At 40.3% G+C, this 15,027-nt stretch overlaps 1 protein-coding gene across 5 annotated transcripts in view; it reads right to left on the bottom strand.

The window, feature by feature from the left end:
• The window catches only part of lama2 (laminin, alpha 2), a 216,933-nt gene that overhangs the window by 111,619 nt on the left and 90,287 nt on the right, over window positions 1-15,027 (bottom strand). For all 5 annotated transcript variants that reach the window (XM_061707051.1, XM_061707050.1, XM_061707048.1 and 2 more), the window contains exon 14: window positions 12,154-12,318. In XM_061707051.1, coding sequence (XP_061563035.1) covers window positions 12,154-12,318 — 165 coding nt within the window. The remainder of the gene's footprint in view (window positions 1-12,153; window positions 12,319-15,027) is intronic.

The following is a 15,027-nucleotide window of genomic DNA, read 5'->3' on the forward strand; positions in this document are numbered from 1 at the left end:
TCAAAGCTTTTGTCATGGCAACCTGAGGACCCTGGAGGGAGGAAATACATAAAATACAGGAAAGAGAAGAGAAATAATAAGATACCGCAGCAGGAGAGCCGAATTATGAGAAGGGAAAAAAGAACTATGGCCACAGTAACAATAAACACTCAGCTGCAAAAGACATCAGTCAGATCCCCGTGTGAGCTGGATAAGCCTGTTATTAGCTTTATTAGTGACCAGAAGAAGACATAATCCTCACGGTTAAAAGCCAACTCAGTCTTCATTAATGAAATCCTTTGTGTTGGCCATGAGGTTGTGCACGTCATACTGCTAACTCTAAGACTCCAGCGATGGCGAGAAATAAAGCTAAACAATTGTATGTCACAACAAAACGATCCGACAGAAAGGACAAACTACTGAAGTAAACACATTGTTGAAAATATTGTGCATTACATCCCCAGCAGACATAACCTGGGGAAAAGAAATCATAAAACTTAGAACACACTCTTTTCTTTGTTTTTTGGTCTTGTTAACCAACTTAAATTAAAGGAAGGCAAATGTGGAAACAGAGAAAACGAGAAATAAACAAGAAATCTATGTTTAAGATATTTAAATAATCGTTTGTGCTCATGAGTGGGTTTGACATGGAGTGGGAAGAGAAGTGGAAAAGACGTCACTATCGACCTCTATCCTCCTTCAGGCTTCTCATTTTCTACAACTTTAAATAACCAAGTCTGAACATTTTAATGACCTGCGAGGGGAAGTCCAGCCTAGCTTTGGTGCCGTTGTTATCCTACAAAGGTCAGATGCTACATTTTGACTCTCAGGGACAGAAAACAGCTGAACGGAGACTTTTGTAGAAAGTTGGGAAATAATGGAATAATAATGTAATCCAGTATGAGCATATATACTGTAGTTATTGCAGTTTGATAACGCAACCCTTTACCCTTTACTTGGGTTTTGAGCAGGCTGACTCTGAAAATAAGTTGTCCAGTTTTGAATCGTACCATGACATCACAATCCCATATGTGAATTTACCATACCTAATAGGTTCAGATGGAGCCACAACCAGACTCCTGAAAACCTCTATAAACTCTTAACTCTTAAGTCCTGTTTCTATTACTCCTAGATTTGTGCTAAACTTAAATATCGCAAAGAAAAACCTGCAATGGAAAAACCTGCAATGGAAAAACCTAGAATTCAGAAAAATGTTAAAATACTGAAAAAACTTCTAGATGCTTTCCCAGACTGATTCTTCTGGTGCTTCAATAATCCACGTTATTGCAAAAGTGTAAAGGAAACACTTTTTGTGCATTTGCACCTGTATGTGACGATCAATCTAAAGTTTCCAGCTTGTTTTTAGCCAAACTAATTCCATGTAGTTGTGCTATAACACTACTTAATCATCATCCATTACCGCATTACATAAGGGCTTTGATTCCGAATAATCATTTGAATTATCATTTGCTGTCTTCATCTTCAATTGAGTATTTTTGAAACAGTGGTCTCAGCAATCAGAATTATTTGAATTTTTTTGTCCATCTTCTTCAAAGGCGAGACCTTCTTTTTCATTGTTTTGAAGAGAAGTCTCGCAGGACAAGACACAGAGTTATGGAGATTTGCTTCAACAGATATAGGAGAGTCATGATCACAGAGAAAAACACTGTTGAATGGAAACACTGGTGCCCCACAGGCGCAACTTCTTCGCAAATTCAACTTTGCTGTTGTTTTGCAAAAAAGTGTAATGAAATCCACCTATTTATGACACTTCTTTAATGTGGCAGCTATGCACATAGCCTACGTTTGCGTTGATTTGTAATTGCACCTCCAAACACTAGGTGGCAGTGTAGCTCACATATAGTAGCAGAGCTAATCAAGCATTTCCTATGTGACATGGAGCTGATAAATGTTGAGCAACAGGAATATTTACTGACACTGCAGCAATCTATGTTTCTACCTGGAAGAAGCAAAGAAGAAGAAATAGTAGCAGCAAATATGTAGAGAAAAAAATGCAGTGCTGCCAAGGGCTACGTTCACTTTTGTTACGGTCTGCATCAACCCGGCATGTACTGTAGTTCCATTTCTGGGGAGGTACACATCAGGCCTACAGTGGAGGCTATGACGTAGCGTTCCCAGTCAGTGCAGACATATGTCGCCAGTTAGACACAGAAGCTTAAATCACCTCCCTGAGTCAGTGATGTTCCCGTACCTAACCCATCTGGCTTAAATGACATTAAATCAGTTGTCCTAACAGGACGGAAAGCCATGGAAGGACGAAGTAAGCGAAGAGCCACCTCTTAGGACCCATTGTTTTTTTGCTTATCATCATGCAGCTGAAGTTGAGGCTGCCATCATCTATCTGCTTTAACAAATCCACCATCATCATGTAGCACTGCGACGACTGTGTTTGGTTTTTCATGAGTTCTGCACTGCATCTAACGCAAATCAGCCTGCACTGCTATGACAGGAGCTTCAGTCTACCTTTATAGGTGCAGCTCCATTACAAAATCCCAAACCAAAACCTTAGCCAGGTTAACAATAAATAGATAAATAAATACAAATTCATAATTTCAACCTTTAAAGCAGCACAACGGAACTTTCAGCTTTGTTGAGTTTGGCGCCTCCTTTGGACAAAAATCGGTAGTGCTTTACCAGAAAGAACACTCCATTTCCCATGAGCACCAGCGCATACTGCCGGAAAACCCCCGTCCCCGCCGCTGCATTTGTTTTGATGAGAGAAGACGGGACGGACTTTCAAAACGACTTTTCTGTTTTCAGCGGTCGTTTGCAGGATGGATAATGAAGAGGTAATGTATCTATTTTTGGCTAAACAATATAATATGACGATGTTGAAGAACACTAAGTTCAAATTGGTTTTATTAAGTTGTTTCAGCGAGATAATGCGCCCTACAAACTCATACGCTCTGCACCTTTTTCCTGTCACGTTTTTTAGAGGGACTTCGTCATAAATTAGTAGTCCAACATACTTACTGACAAAATAAAAAAATACTTTATAACCTGTGAATAACTGAATGCCCATTCCTTATATTTTGCAGATCAGCCCTGCACAATTTTACAGCTCTCAGGAAAAATACTAGAAATGTTCTATACATTTTCTTCGCATTGCATTATTTCCTCTAGTGCTGTAATTCTATTCAATTGTATTATTATTTTATAAAGCTTCCTCATTGCGAATTACACATTTTTATGATCACTATTATTTCTCTGTCCGTTGTTGATATTGTCAGTAATTTTAGAATTACCAAAACCCAAGACGAATCCCCAGTATGTGAAAACATTCTAACATTCTAATTTTGATTCTTATTGATCATAGAATTCTACATTTACATTTGTATCATAACAATTCTGTCTCTTGTTTTATCAGGAATCTGCTGTTCGTGAGAACACCTCTACCTCTGCATCATCAGAGTTTGAACCCCCACAAAGACAGAACCGACACGCAGCATATATATCATATATATATGCATATACATATCGCCAGTTTGTGCTCTGGCAGCATGATGTTTGGAAAATAAGAGACACCTTTCCAGACCCAATGGGACAGTACACTGGTTTCAGGGCTCCCCGTCTTCTCTAGAATGGAACCTTTATGAGGATTACTGCAAATATTTTGATATTGGTTTTTTTTTGTTCCATTTTTTCCTGTACAGTTGTTTTTGTGTGTTTAAAATAAAGACATTTGTGCAAAACAAGACAGACTTTTATTTACACACCTTTCAGAAAATAGAACATTCTTGAACTTTGTCATTTGCATAGTGACAGCAGTTATCCCATACATACATTATTATAAACAATAAGTAATCTGTATCACAGTAGCAGTAATGAACAACTGTATGACAGGATAAATTACTGTGAATAAAGTAAACAAGTGTAAATAGAGTAGTAGAAAAATAAACTAAAAATAATGAACTGATAATAAAAACTGAACTATGAAACAGTGTAAGAAGTTACTGTAAATAAATACAATGACTATAGTAGCAGTAGCATCTTGTGTCCATCCATGTTTCATGCTGGGAGAGTCCGCGTGCGATTTACTGCTGGAGTGTAGGAGAACCTTCCCTGCATGAGGATGTGATTCTGGAAGTTTTCCAGATCTGATGTAGTCCTGCAGAGTGTGAGAATAAAGATACAAAAAACATTATGTCTTTCTGATAATTACTGACCTATAAATCATTCAACATATTTTGTTGATCACAAATTTGAATTTTTTTCTTTGTTGAAGTCACTGTAATTATGCAGAAAGTAAAAGCAAGTAATGTATAGCTATAGAAAAATTAGAGAAATGTATATATTTATACACTCACAAGATAAAACGACACATTATAAACACCATAAGGTTTCTTTTACTACTCTTGTTATTATTTTAATATAATTCCAACAAAGTAGATTTATTTTATATGCTTATATGGTGTTTATATTGTATTTTTTTCATCTGGAAGTGTATACTTTGCCTATATATTTCATTTTTCTGGCTATATTTTACTATATCTACAAATGTGTTGCTTTTACCATCAGTGTATAAGTATCTGTATATACAGACCTGAAGAGTCAAAAGGTTTACATAGATATTGACATTTGATACAGTAGCAACACTTACACCAGCTGTAGTAGTTTCAGGATAATTGTTTTTGTAAAACACACTGACATAGGTGTTGACAAAAGTGCATACCTGGAGGTGATGAACGTCTTTACATCCTTCAACCATCTCGTCCAAGACGACGGCTGCAAGGGTTTGTAGCGAGAGAACGCCGGGCCAATGTTTATTATCCACCGGGCATTTAGCTTGTTACTCTCCCGCTTTCTTTTTTTCGCCTCCTCCGCTCCGTTAAAACTTTTATTTTCTTCGTTTTTTTCGCTGCTTCGGCCATGATACCAGCTCCTCGTTTAGCTCAACACAAGCTTCTGCTGAGCTCAGCCTCTGCGCTCCAAGCCCCGCCCATTTTTGTCTCGACTACGAATCGGGAAGGAGGGGGAAGTGACGTATGTGCCGTAAAGCAGTCAAAGTCGTAAAATTTGTAGTTTTTTAGTGTGGCAGGGTTCCTACCATGCTCCTCAAAGTTACATAGTGCCAGTGAAGGCGATACAGACCCCCTCAGATCATGACAGAGGTTCATTAAACCTGTTGGAAGTTGATGTACCATCACAATGACTCTGGAAATATGATATTAAGGTGGAAAAGTTACGTAGTGTCGCTTTAAATCAAAAATGGAAAAAAGCCACATAGAAGTGGACAAAGGTCCTTAAGATTTTTGAGCCTATGCAGAGAGGAAACACAATGCACTGACTAATTTAACAACTAAAAGTGAGCTACTTTATCACTACAAGGTTTAATGTAATAAGGTTTAACATGGTATTAGGGTTTGCAGAGTGTGCCACTTGAAAGACAAGGGAAGGAAGCAGCATTGTTGCACTTTTAAGTGGTTGTGTTGAGGACTATGACATGATAATTATTACGGCTCGTAGCAGTCAAGGGAAAGATGGAGGAACTGTAACTCAGTATGCAAAGCTCATCGTGGAAAATGACTAAGAGCAGCTCAGTCATTTACTTCCAGTCTCTTAGAGCCAATCAATCGTTGCTCTGTGCTCCCATGGCTCACTGACTCTTGAGAGTCAGCAATGGCAGTTTGTTGTGTATCTCGCAATATTCAGGACATGCAAAGCAAATCTACTGAGGATCAAATCACACATCAACATAACATTATTTACTACTGAGGCAGCTTTACATACAAACATCAAACTTATGTGACTTTTATACAAATGTAAAGATCAGCTTCTATCAGTTGTGTTGCTTTGAATGGGTTCAATTTGTCCAGAAATTTTATTTGAAATGTCATTATTGTTTTGTTTTATTTATGGCTAAGCTATGACAAAAACAGGACTACTTTTAAAATATGTTAAAATATGTTTTAAAAGTATTTTTGAATCTGAAATGAATTAAATATATAAATGTGACAAAGGGAAATTCAGGACACTAAATCATGTCGTCCGTGCACAAGTCCAGACCTTAAAACATTTGAAACGGTGTGTCAGCACCTGAAGGGAGTTGTGCATTAACAACAAAAGTCCTCTATGCATAGTTTTACACAAAAAAATGAATGTAACACCAGCTTATTAGGGGGAAAATGAAACCAATCCATCAGCATTTATGTAATGACACCTCCACAACAATGTAGGTGTAAAGGAACGGAAAGTTGGGTGAGAGAAGAAACTGAGGGAGAGAAAGAGAGCTCTATCTTGTGCAGTAAATACCAGATAAGTAATGACTTTATGTTCTACTTCTTTAGACACATTTGTCTCTTTTACATAAACATATCTATTTTCTTCCATACTGATTTAATACATCAGAACAGGGAGGTGTTAATTTCGGACATCAAAGAGAAATAGGAGCATTTCTACCTCAGGTTTGCGCTAGCAGCTTTTCATCTTTTTCTTTCTTAATCATTCTTCAATTTGTATTTTGTTCAGGCTCCAGCAAAACGTCAAGAAATAGCTGAAAAATTGTTATAAAAGTTGTGAAAGAAAGAGGAAAACTTTAAGAATGAGTGAAGAGAGCAGATTTGTGTGTTTGCACATGAGTTTCAGCACAATAGGTTTCTTCTATCATCTGTAAGCAAAGGATGTTCTTCCTCTCCCCATGTTCATCCATCATCCCTTTATCTCCCTGGTTCAATCTCCCAGTACTCTGTCTGTTTCTGTCCATCTTTGTTACACTTTTTCCTCAAATGTCTGAAGCTTTTATCTGCCTTGACTGTGAGTAACTCCTGGTATACTACGAGATGGATACAGGGAGGTTGGAATTTGACAGCTTTTTGAAAACCAAAATGAAGCTGCTGAAAATCCTGTGCCACTGTTACCATATTTACTTTCAACTCAAAATCCCCAAAACAGAGTAGCAGTTTTTGAAGCCGTAATTGGACCTTCAGAGAAGAAGTACTTACAATGACAACAAGAAGTTTTTTTTTTCTTTTCATGTTAGAAAATATCAGTTTCAATGTAATTCATAAGATATGTGGTTAATTTTTGAAAGCGTTGTCTAGATCTTGTTGTTATTGTTGTGTATTTAATTTAAAAAACAACCTCTTCTAATTATGTTATCATCTTACGACACATTGGACCTGAGATGACCGAGAGACTCCAGAAAGCACTGACAGAGGGAGAACAAGAACAACCGAGCTAGAGACTGAACACAAGTAAATCTCTAGATGGTGTCATTAAAGTGCCATTAGCTGCCCCTCAGGATCCTCTGAGCTAAAACTCGTTCTTTTGTGTTCTTCATGCAAGTCAATTGATGTAGCAGTACCTTTTGTGACCCCATTTGGGCGATATATCGCAAGAAAGTTCACCTCTAATGGAAAAAAAGTAGTGAGGCACCGAAATTAAAATTTGTGGCCGAAACCGAAACCAAAAATAATAATAAACACTTGGCCGAATACCAAATAATACCGAACATTGGTTCTTCGCAGTTTTTCATTTATTTTGCCAATTTTTTCACCATTGCATAAATCAAATAAATGTGCAGTGAAATACTGATTCACAGTCACAATTTGTCTTACTGTAATTATTGTATTTTTTCTCATAATCCTTTTTCATTTTCTCCCGTTCAAATCCAATTAATCGGGTCGCGGTGGGGCGGGGCTGATCTCAAACATATCAGACAGTGAGGGTTCGCTCACCGCATCTATAGTACGGGCCCTTTTCTCTGCGCTCTCTCCCCGATCTCCTGCGCTGTGCGTCCCATGACCGTCTCCATCACCAAGCGGCTTTCCCAAGTCCAACTCAGCCTGGATCATTTCTCGTGTCCTCTGCTTTTTCCCCACATCCAAGTTCTGACATGCTGACATGCTGCATTTCAAGCCGCACGCCCCTCACTCCACGCTGGTCGCTGTTTGATTGCGTCATCAAACGCCGTTATTTGTTCGTTTTTTTCTCCACTTATTCAACCGAACACCAAAAGTGTTTTTTTTGCTATTTTTGGCCGAACAATTTCGGTTACCGAACATTCGGTGCATCACTAGAAAAAAGATATATTACAAGAAGTGCTGTACCTTGCCCACTCATTAGTACAGTATTGTCAAAGGCTCTTTTGACAACAGCGCACCTCTATACGCCCCCATGTGGTCAGAAGTAGTATCGCTGCATGAAGCATGAAGCAGTATTTTGATGTTTATAGGTGTTTTTTTAGATTGGATCCCACTATTATCGCTGATTGTGAACGTGTGTTAAACTCACCGCGTGCCTGAAGGTGAGTTGGGAGGCGTTATCCGCGAAACATAATGTAACCTGTAGAATGATGTATTGTCCCCACATCAGCAAGATTTACACACCATCAGACAGGTGTTATTTTCAAAACGAGGATGGATGAACATCGGAATGAGCGTTTTTTTGGCCGGGTTTGTCATTTTGTTAACACTTGTTCAAACAATGGACCATCCTTTGTGGTTCTGGACATATGCCGGTTTATAGTGTCCTCGGCTCTGAGGCTGAGCAGCTTGCAGATCTCCTCGTCTCCCCAGTTACTCATCTTGCAAATATAGATCTTACCTGTGACGTCCTGCTGCTGCTGTTACTTTCATCAGCTGTTTCCTTATTTTATAAAATAATAATAACAAATCATTTTTAAAAATGCCCCTTGTGGGTTGTACTGAGGTTACGTGATCAACAAATCCCTCTCACGGCCCACCGCCCCGTGTTAGTTCTGTTTACATTAGAGCTGATCCGTTAAGACTGCCCTCGGAGAGGAGTTATTCACGGGGCAGCTCGACACACCACCCTGCATCGGTTAATGTAAAAAGGACAGGCGAACACGCTAGATCATTAAACGCGGGGTATCTGCCAATGTAGAAGGGGCTTATTATACTAAGGGGGCTACTGGGATGTAACTTGTATCTGCTTCAACATTTTGGACACAGATAAACAGTTTGAGTTATTCAGCTAAAATTAATTTGCCGCTGTTTTTATTTCTAATTTAGTAAAAGTAAATTTCATCCACTTGAAACCATTCCAAACTTAGGGGTAAATCCACAAAGAACAGATTGCGCCCGCAAATAGCGCTGTGAATTGCGCTGCATTAGCGCCCGCAATTTGCCCTGCTTTAAGGTCCTATTCACAAAAGATTTTGCTCTAATGATATACCGGAGCAAACACGCCCATAAAGTTTTGCGGCTGAGTGCAATTTGCACTTGTCTGAGTGAGCGGAGCTGTTTCCAGTGTTCTCCGTATTTCAGCACACAGATTGGTCCATAATGAAAACTGCAGAAATAAAAAATAAAGTCGAGCCACAGTGCCACTGAATTTCACTGAGATCTGAGATCGAGATATTGTGGATGAGGTGGAGGACAGGAAAACGACATAATTTTGTGGTCATAGTAAAAGTAGAAAAATAAATAATATAAAATAAAGCGAGTGAGTAGAACGCCGTTGCTGCGCGGAACGCCGTGAGTGCCCCGGCGCAACAGTGGGGGGATGTCCCCCCGTCTTTTCAAAATCATGTTTTTGTCCCCCCCACTTTTTACAGTTTAAAAACTAACGGTAGGATCAGCCATTAACTGCAAATCACACCCTGTGCGAAGGGCCCGGCAGCCCCGCTTCACCCCCCGCTCCCCCTCCTCCTCTCCCGTCTCCCCTCAGAGCTGCTCAGGGAAGGTTTATGGTTCTGCGTCACCAACGCAGAGCCTACGGCGTAGGGTACACGGCGACGTAGGGAAGAAATGAGGGGCTCCCTAAACGCTATACGAAGCCCCTCATTTGTTCTATCCTAAAGCGGTGGGTGAAGGAGGTTCCCGGCGTGTCATCGCGGCTGCAGCAGCAGCAGAGTCCTGACTGAAGCTTCACACACAGAGGGACACGATCAGCGCTATTTTTATTATAAGTCTGATATATGTTGTGATATGTGATGACATTATTAAGCTGTTAAACACACACATTCTAGATTTATATGTTTATATGGTGGAATTGTTTGTAATAAAGCAGCCCCTTTACTGTATGGATGAATCCTGAGCTCCTGTTATTTTTATTTTTAAATCAAAGATAAGTCCACAACCCCACTTGATCTGATTGTCTACAGTCATGTCTGAATGTAGATTTCACCCTTAATATCATTCAGTATCACACAGGCTTGAATGACATTGAAGAGAGAGAGAGAAACAGAGACAGACGGGGAGTGAGGAGTTTGCGCGCAGTTTAATACACGATTCTGAAAGACGGTATTTACTCCACTATTTTTGCGTGTGGCAAATAGCGCTGGCCTTTGTGAATAAGACGCTTTTTGCAATGAGGCTTATTTGCATAGAAAGGGGGCAATTTTGCACCGAATGTATGAATATTACCTAATTTGCATGCATGCAAATGGCACCGGCGCAGACTGCCACTATTTGCTTGGCAGCGCAGTTTGTGGAGCAATTCGACCTTTGCGGGTGCTTTGTGAATTAGACGCTCTCTTTTTGTCTCATTTGCACCGGTTTAGCGGCCGCAAAAGCCGCGCAATCCTTTTGTGGATTTGGCCCTTAGAACTCCAAACTCCTACCAAATGGACATAAGGGTAAAAACAACCAACAAGACACCTTGAAACAGGAAGCTTCATCAAAACTGAAGTACACTTTTGTACATGCAACATCATGAGGTAATTTTGTCTCTTCTCTTTGAACTCCACGAATGTCCTCTATGTTGAGATGAATACTCTCATGACAGCAATCTTTTATAATGACAATCAGCAGCGTTGTGAGCGAGCAGTCCCTCAACCGACCCAGACAATAAAAAACCCAATGAGCATCGTTGGAGGATGCTTCTGGACCAATGAGCATCCACGAGCCATGCTAACGGGCCAATGAGCATCTGTGGCATTAATGATACAAGGAGGCCATGCAAGCAGGGAACAACATTATCACACGTACATTTATGCTCTCATACATCCACTGCTAGCTTGTTATTACGAGCACAGCCTGTCACTTCCAATGATACACACCAACATGACAAACCACCATGTGTGCGTGGATGAGTTGCATCAAGTCAAAGAGCATATCCCCGTAATACAATCAGAAAATGCAGCAAAAAATTGCCTTTTCATACAACACTCACATACTGCTTCATGTGAACTCACACAAGCACACATATGCACACACACACACACACACACACACACACACACGGTGGTAATTTGTTTGTTTCCCATGTTTGGAGGCATGCAGTTCTGCTCCGCTGTCCCTAATGCCTCCAAAACACATCATTATCTGACTTATATAGACCTGGGAGTCTATGTTAGAGCGACTTCATGAGCGTATGTGTTTGGTGCGTGTGTGTGTGTGTGTGTGTGTGTGTGTGTGTGTGTGTGTGTGTGTGTGTGTGTGTGTGTGTGTGTGTGGGTTAACAAAAAAAACAATTGATTATCAAGCTCAACAGGCGAAACACTGCTTACCCTGAGAGATACAAAGCCAGTGAGAGAGACAGAGAAAGAGCGAGGCAAAAGTGCTAGGGGGAAGTGGAGAGAGATGATTTAGGAACAGGGAGGTGAAAAATGAGAGTCCTGGAGAAATGGAGGGAGCGTTAGAGGAGCGGGCCCATGAAAAGAAAAAGGGACGGCGGGATGGTTAGAGGGAAGGAGGCATGGACGTTCAGACAAAGAAGTGAGATGACAAGCCAGGCCTGCAGGGTGCGAAGTAATGAAATTCAGTGGTACATTCCTCTAAGCCACAACACACTGACAAATATCACAGTCAGTTTGTTATTGTTGTAGTAGGGCAGCTCCTAGACTTCAGAAACATGGACTGCAGCTATTTACCAGCTAGAGTGATAACGTCTAATTGTGGCCTCAGAAAACCACAGTGCAATTTCAAACGGTTGGCATTAGCGGCAGCTGATCTTGAGAAGAAGGGCTCGGAGGAAGGTGAACATGCCAGCAGGAAATACTCTCGCCAGACGCCCACCCAGGGGATGTATTAAAGACCATAAAATGGATCTGTTTATGTATTCAAGCCAGTCCTAATAATGCAGCATCGTGTGAGCCTTTACATAGCAACTTGTCATTGTTATCCACTGTTACATTATCAAGTCACATTAATTAATCAATGTCGGGCCATGAAACTGATATGAAGAAAAATGTAGCGTAATGTGACTGAGGAACAGACAGTAATGCTCTTGAGTGTGCCTTTAACTGACCTTGTTCCCCAAGTATAGTCCAGGTGCGTTCCAGTAGTAGGCGGAGCCAAGATCATTCACAACATCTGAGTGTCTGACAGTCAAATATGGAGGTGTCTGTCTGTGAACAGACCAAACTCTCCCTCCTGTGTCTCCAACCAGGTGCCAGCCTAACAGCGCGGTCTCCTACAGGCACAAGGCGGAAGAAAAAGAAGTGATTACCTTCAGCTGCATCAATCAGAAAAACAACCTGTAAATTGCTTGGTATAATTCAAGTAATTCTGTGAGAGGGTTTTGGTGGGACTGTGGCCTTTTCTCTGTTCTCCTGTTGTATTACGAGACCTGGATTCAGAAAGAGGTCAGCCTTTGATTTGGAGTTTTTATTGATGGTAAATTGTCAGCGACCTCAATATTTGGGGGTAAATTGTCTGTATTTTGTAATACAATATTTTCCACACTATAAGGCGGACTTAAAGTCCTTATTTTTTATCAAAAATCTGCAGTAGGCCCTATAACCAGGTGCACCTAATGTGTGAATTTTGTTGTGCTTACTGATATCGAACCAGTTTTATGTGGTACACTGCGCTCAGAAATCGGTCAAAATGTTTTGTTGCAACTTTGGGAAGCGACGAAGCACTTGATAGATGGTCGGACCGTTTAGCTGACACATTAAAGTCGGCCCCTGGTTGGATAAAGGTTGCAACGTCAGACAACGTCAGATAACTAATCATGTAGCGCTGGCAAGCAACCTTCATCTACAGTAGTCAATGTAACCTTACTATAATTAAACATCAAGCCAACGTTAGGTTTTTAGCGTAAAACCAATTTTCAAATATCTATCATAATCTAATTATAATCAAATGTTGGAATACAATGTTGTTCCAACCTCACACTAACTTCAGATGTCCGCTATCGCTGGCAACGATGAACCAATCAGAGAACAGGACGTAGTACGACGCTTACCTCCGTCGCTTTTTATTTGTGGATTTGTGGAAGATTAATGATTTAAAATGTGAGTGTATTTGTCTGTATTAATTACCGCTGAACGATATTCTGAGTTATTGTGAAGAGTTGAATAAAGTTCAAATTACCAGACTGTTTTGTTTTGTTTTATATATGTTTTATCATGCACCTTATAACCCGGTGTGCCTTATGTGTGAAAATAGACCTGTTCATTGATCTTGCGCTCTATAATGCGGTGCACCTAATGGTCCACTAAATAGGGTATTTGTAAACTGCAATTAAACACCCATCCTTGTGTCATTTAAAAGGGACATAGTATGATAAAAAGCTTCTTCGGTTGAGTGCAATGTTGAATGGTTTCAGGTGGCAAGTATAATATATGCAGTTTCAAAATCCTAATTTATTTTAAACAACAACTCTTTCCCGGAGAAAGTCCAGACACCTTGGTTTTGTTACATCCGTCACATGTCAACCAGGAAGTTTAACAACCGACACCTTGAAAGAGTTTTTTAATTCTTTTTTTCTTAACTCCTGGAGGATTGTGTCTGTGCGTGAGGCAGATACACGCACACGTGTCATTGCAATTAACCTAACCTTGGCTTCCCCTTTTGAGCTCACTCCCAGCACTCACACCTGCAAACACACACCAACACACACACGCTATCTGTGTCTAAATCAAAGCTGTCATCCTGTCAGGCTTCCCCCCCAATCCCGTCTCCCCTCCCACCCCACCTATCAGTCAAAAACTGTTTTCCTCTTGCTTCACCTTTATCCTCCCTCTTGCCTCTTGTCTCGGCCTTCCCATCTCCTCTCCAGATCGAGCCTCCTCTCAACTCTTTTCCACCTCATTTTTACTCTTCTGCGTGCAAATCCCCCGCCTAACTGTGTATTTTGTAAAGATCATGTACTTGTTGTCAGGCTTAATATCCCACTGATTAATAGCCAAGTGCCTTCAAAGTTTACTGAGATAAAAACCTCTGGGCCCAATTTACGTGATTTCACACTTTGTGTCAGATGTGATCTGTGCCTGAAAGATATTTATTCAATCTTCCTGTCCTCTGAAAAACTTCTTGAGACTCTTTGCAAAGTGAGCCTTTATTCTCTGTAATCAAAGGAACCTTGTTTTCCATATGTCAAACTGACCTTCAATCAATTGGCTCTCAGTGACAACAGGATAAAGACTCAGAAATATAATTAACCTTTGCTTGATGGAGTACTAAGTGCATGTGAGCAAAGTGTAGGTTGCAAACTATCTGTGAAAAGGACATAAGAGATATCTGCTATCGTGGCTTTCAGTCAGTAAGGTTGATTAAGATTGAAAGAACATTATAAAAGTGTCCATTTTAACCATAACCACAACTCCAATGCAGTAGTTTTCTATGATAACCTAACAAACAGTCACTTAAAGGAGACCTATTATGAAAAACACGTTTTTTCTTGCTTTAACATATATAAAGTGGTCTCCCCTCAGCCTGCCAACTCAGAGAAGGAGGAAAGCAACCAAATTCTGCAGTGTCTGTACAGCCGCCCGGAAGAGCCGTCATTGGTGTTGGAAAAAAAGACCAACACCAATGATGAAATTGAATGCTAAATAAAGTTGGACCACCTTTAAGTTTGATCACACCAGACATTAACCATGCAATAATTTTGATAGGTTTAGCATTGCCACACTATTTATTTCCATCCAGAGTTGCATTTATCTTTCCCCCAACATCTGAGTTACATAACTCACCACATCCCAAAGGTTTTCTCTGGGTTAATGTTTAGATTCATAGCCCCTGTGCTGCACTCTCACAATGGGAGCCAACAAACTGAAGATTTGTTTTCTTTTTTTTACCCCGGCACTTAAGGCTGCGTCGATACCTGAAGTTCTCATCACAGGTTGCATGACACTGATTAGATCTACTTTTAAAGCTTGAAAAAGCTCAGACT

This window comes from Cololabis saira, chromosome 18 (genome assembly GCF_033807715.1).
Source record: "Cololabis saira isolate AMF1-May2022 chromosome 18, fColSai1.1, whole genome shotgun sequence".
NCBI lineage: Eukaryota > Metazoa > Chordata > Actinopteri > Beloniformes > Belonidae > Cololabis > Cololabis saira.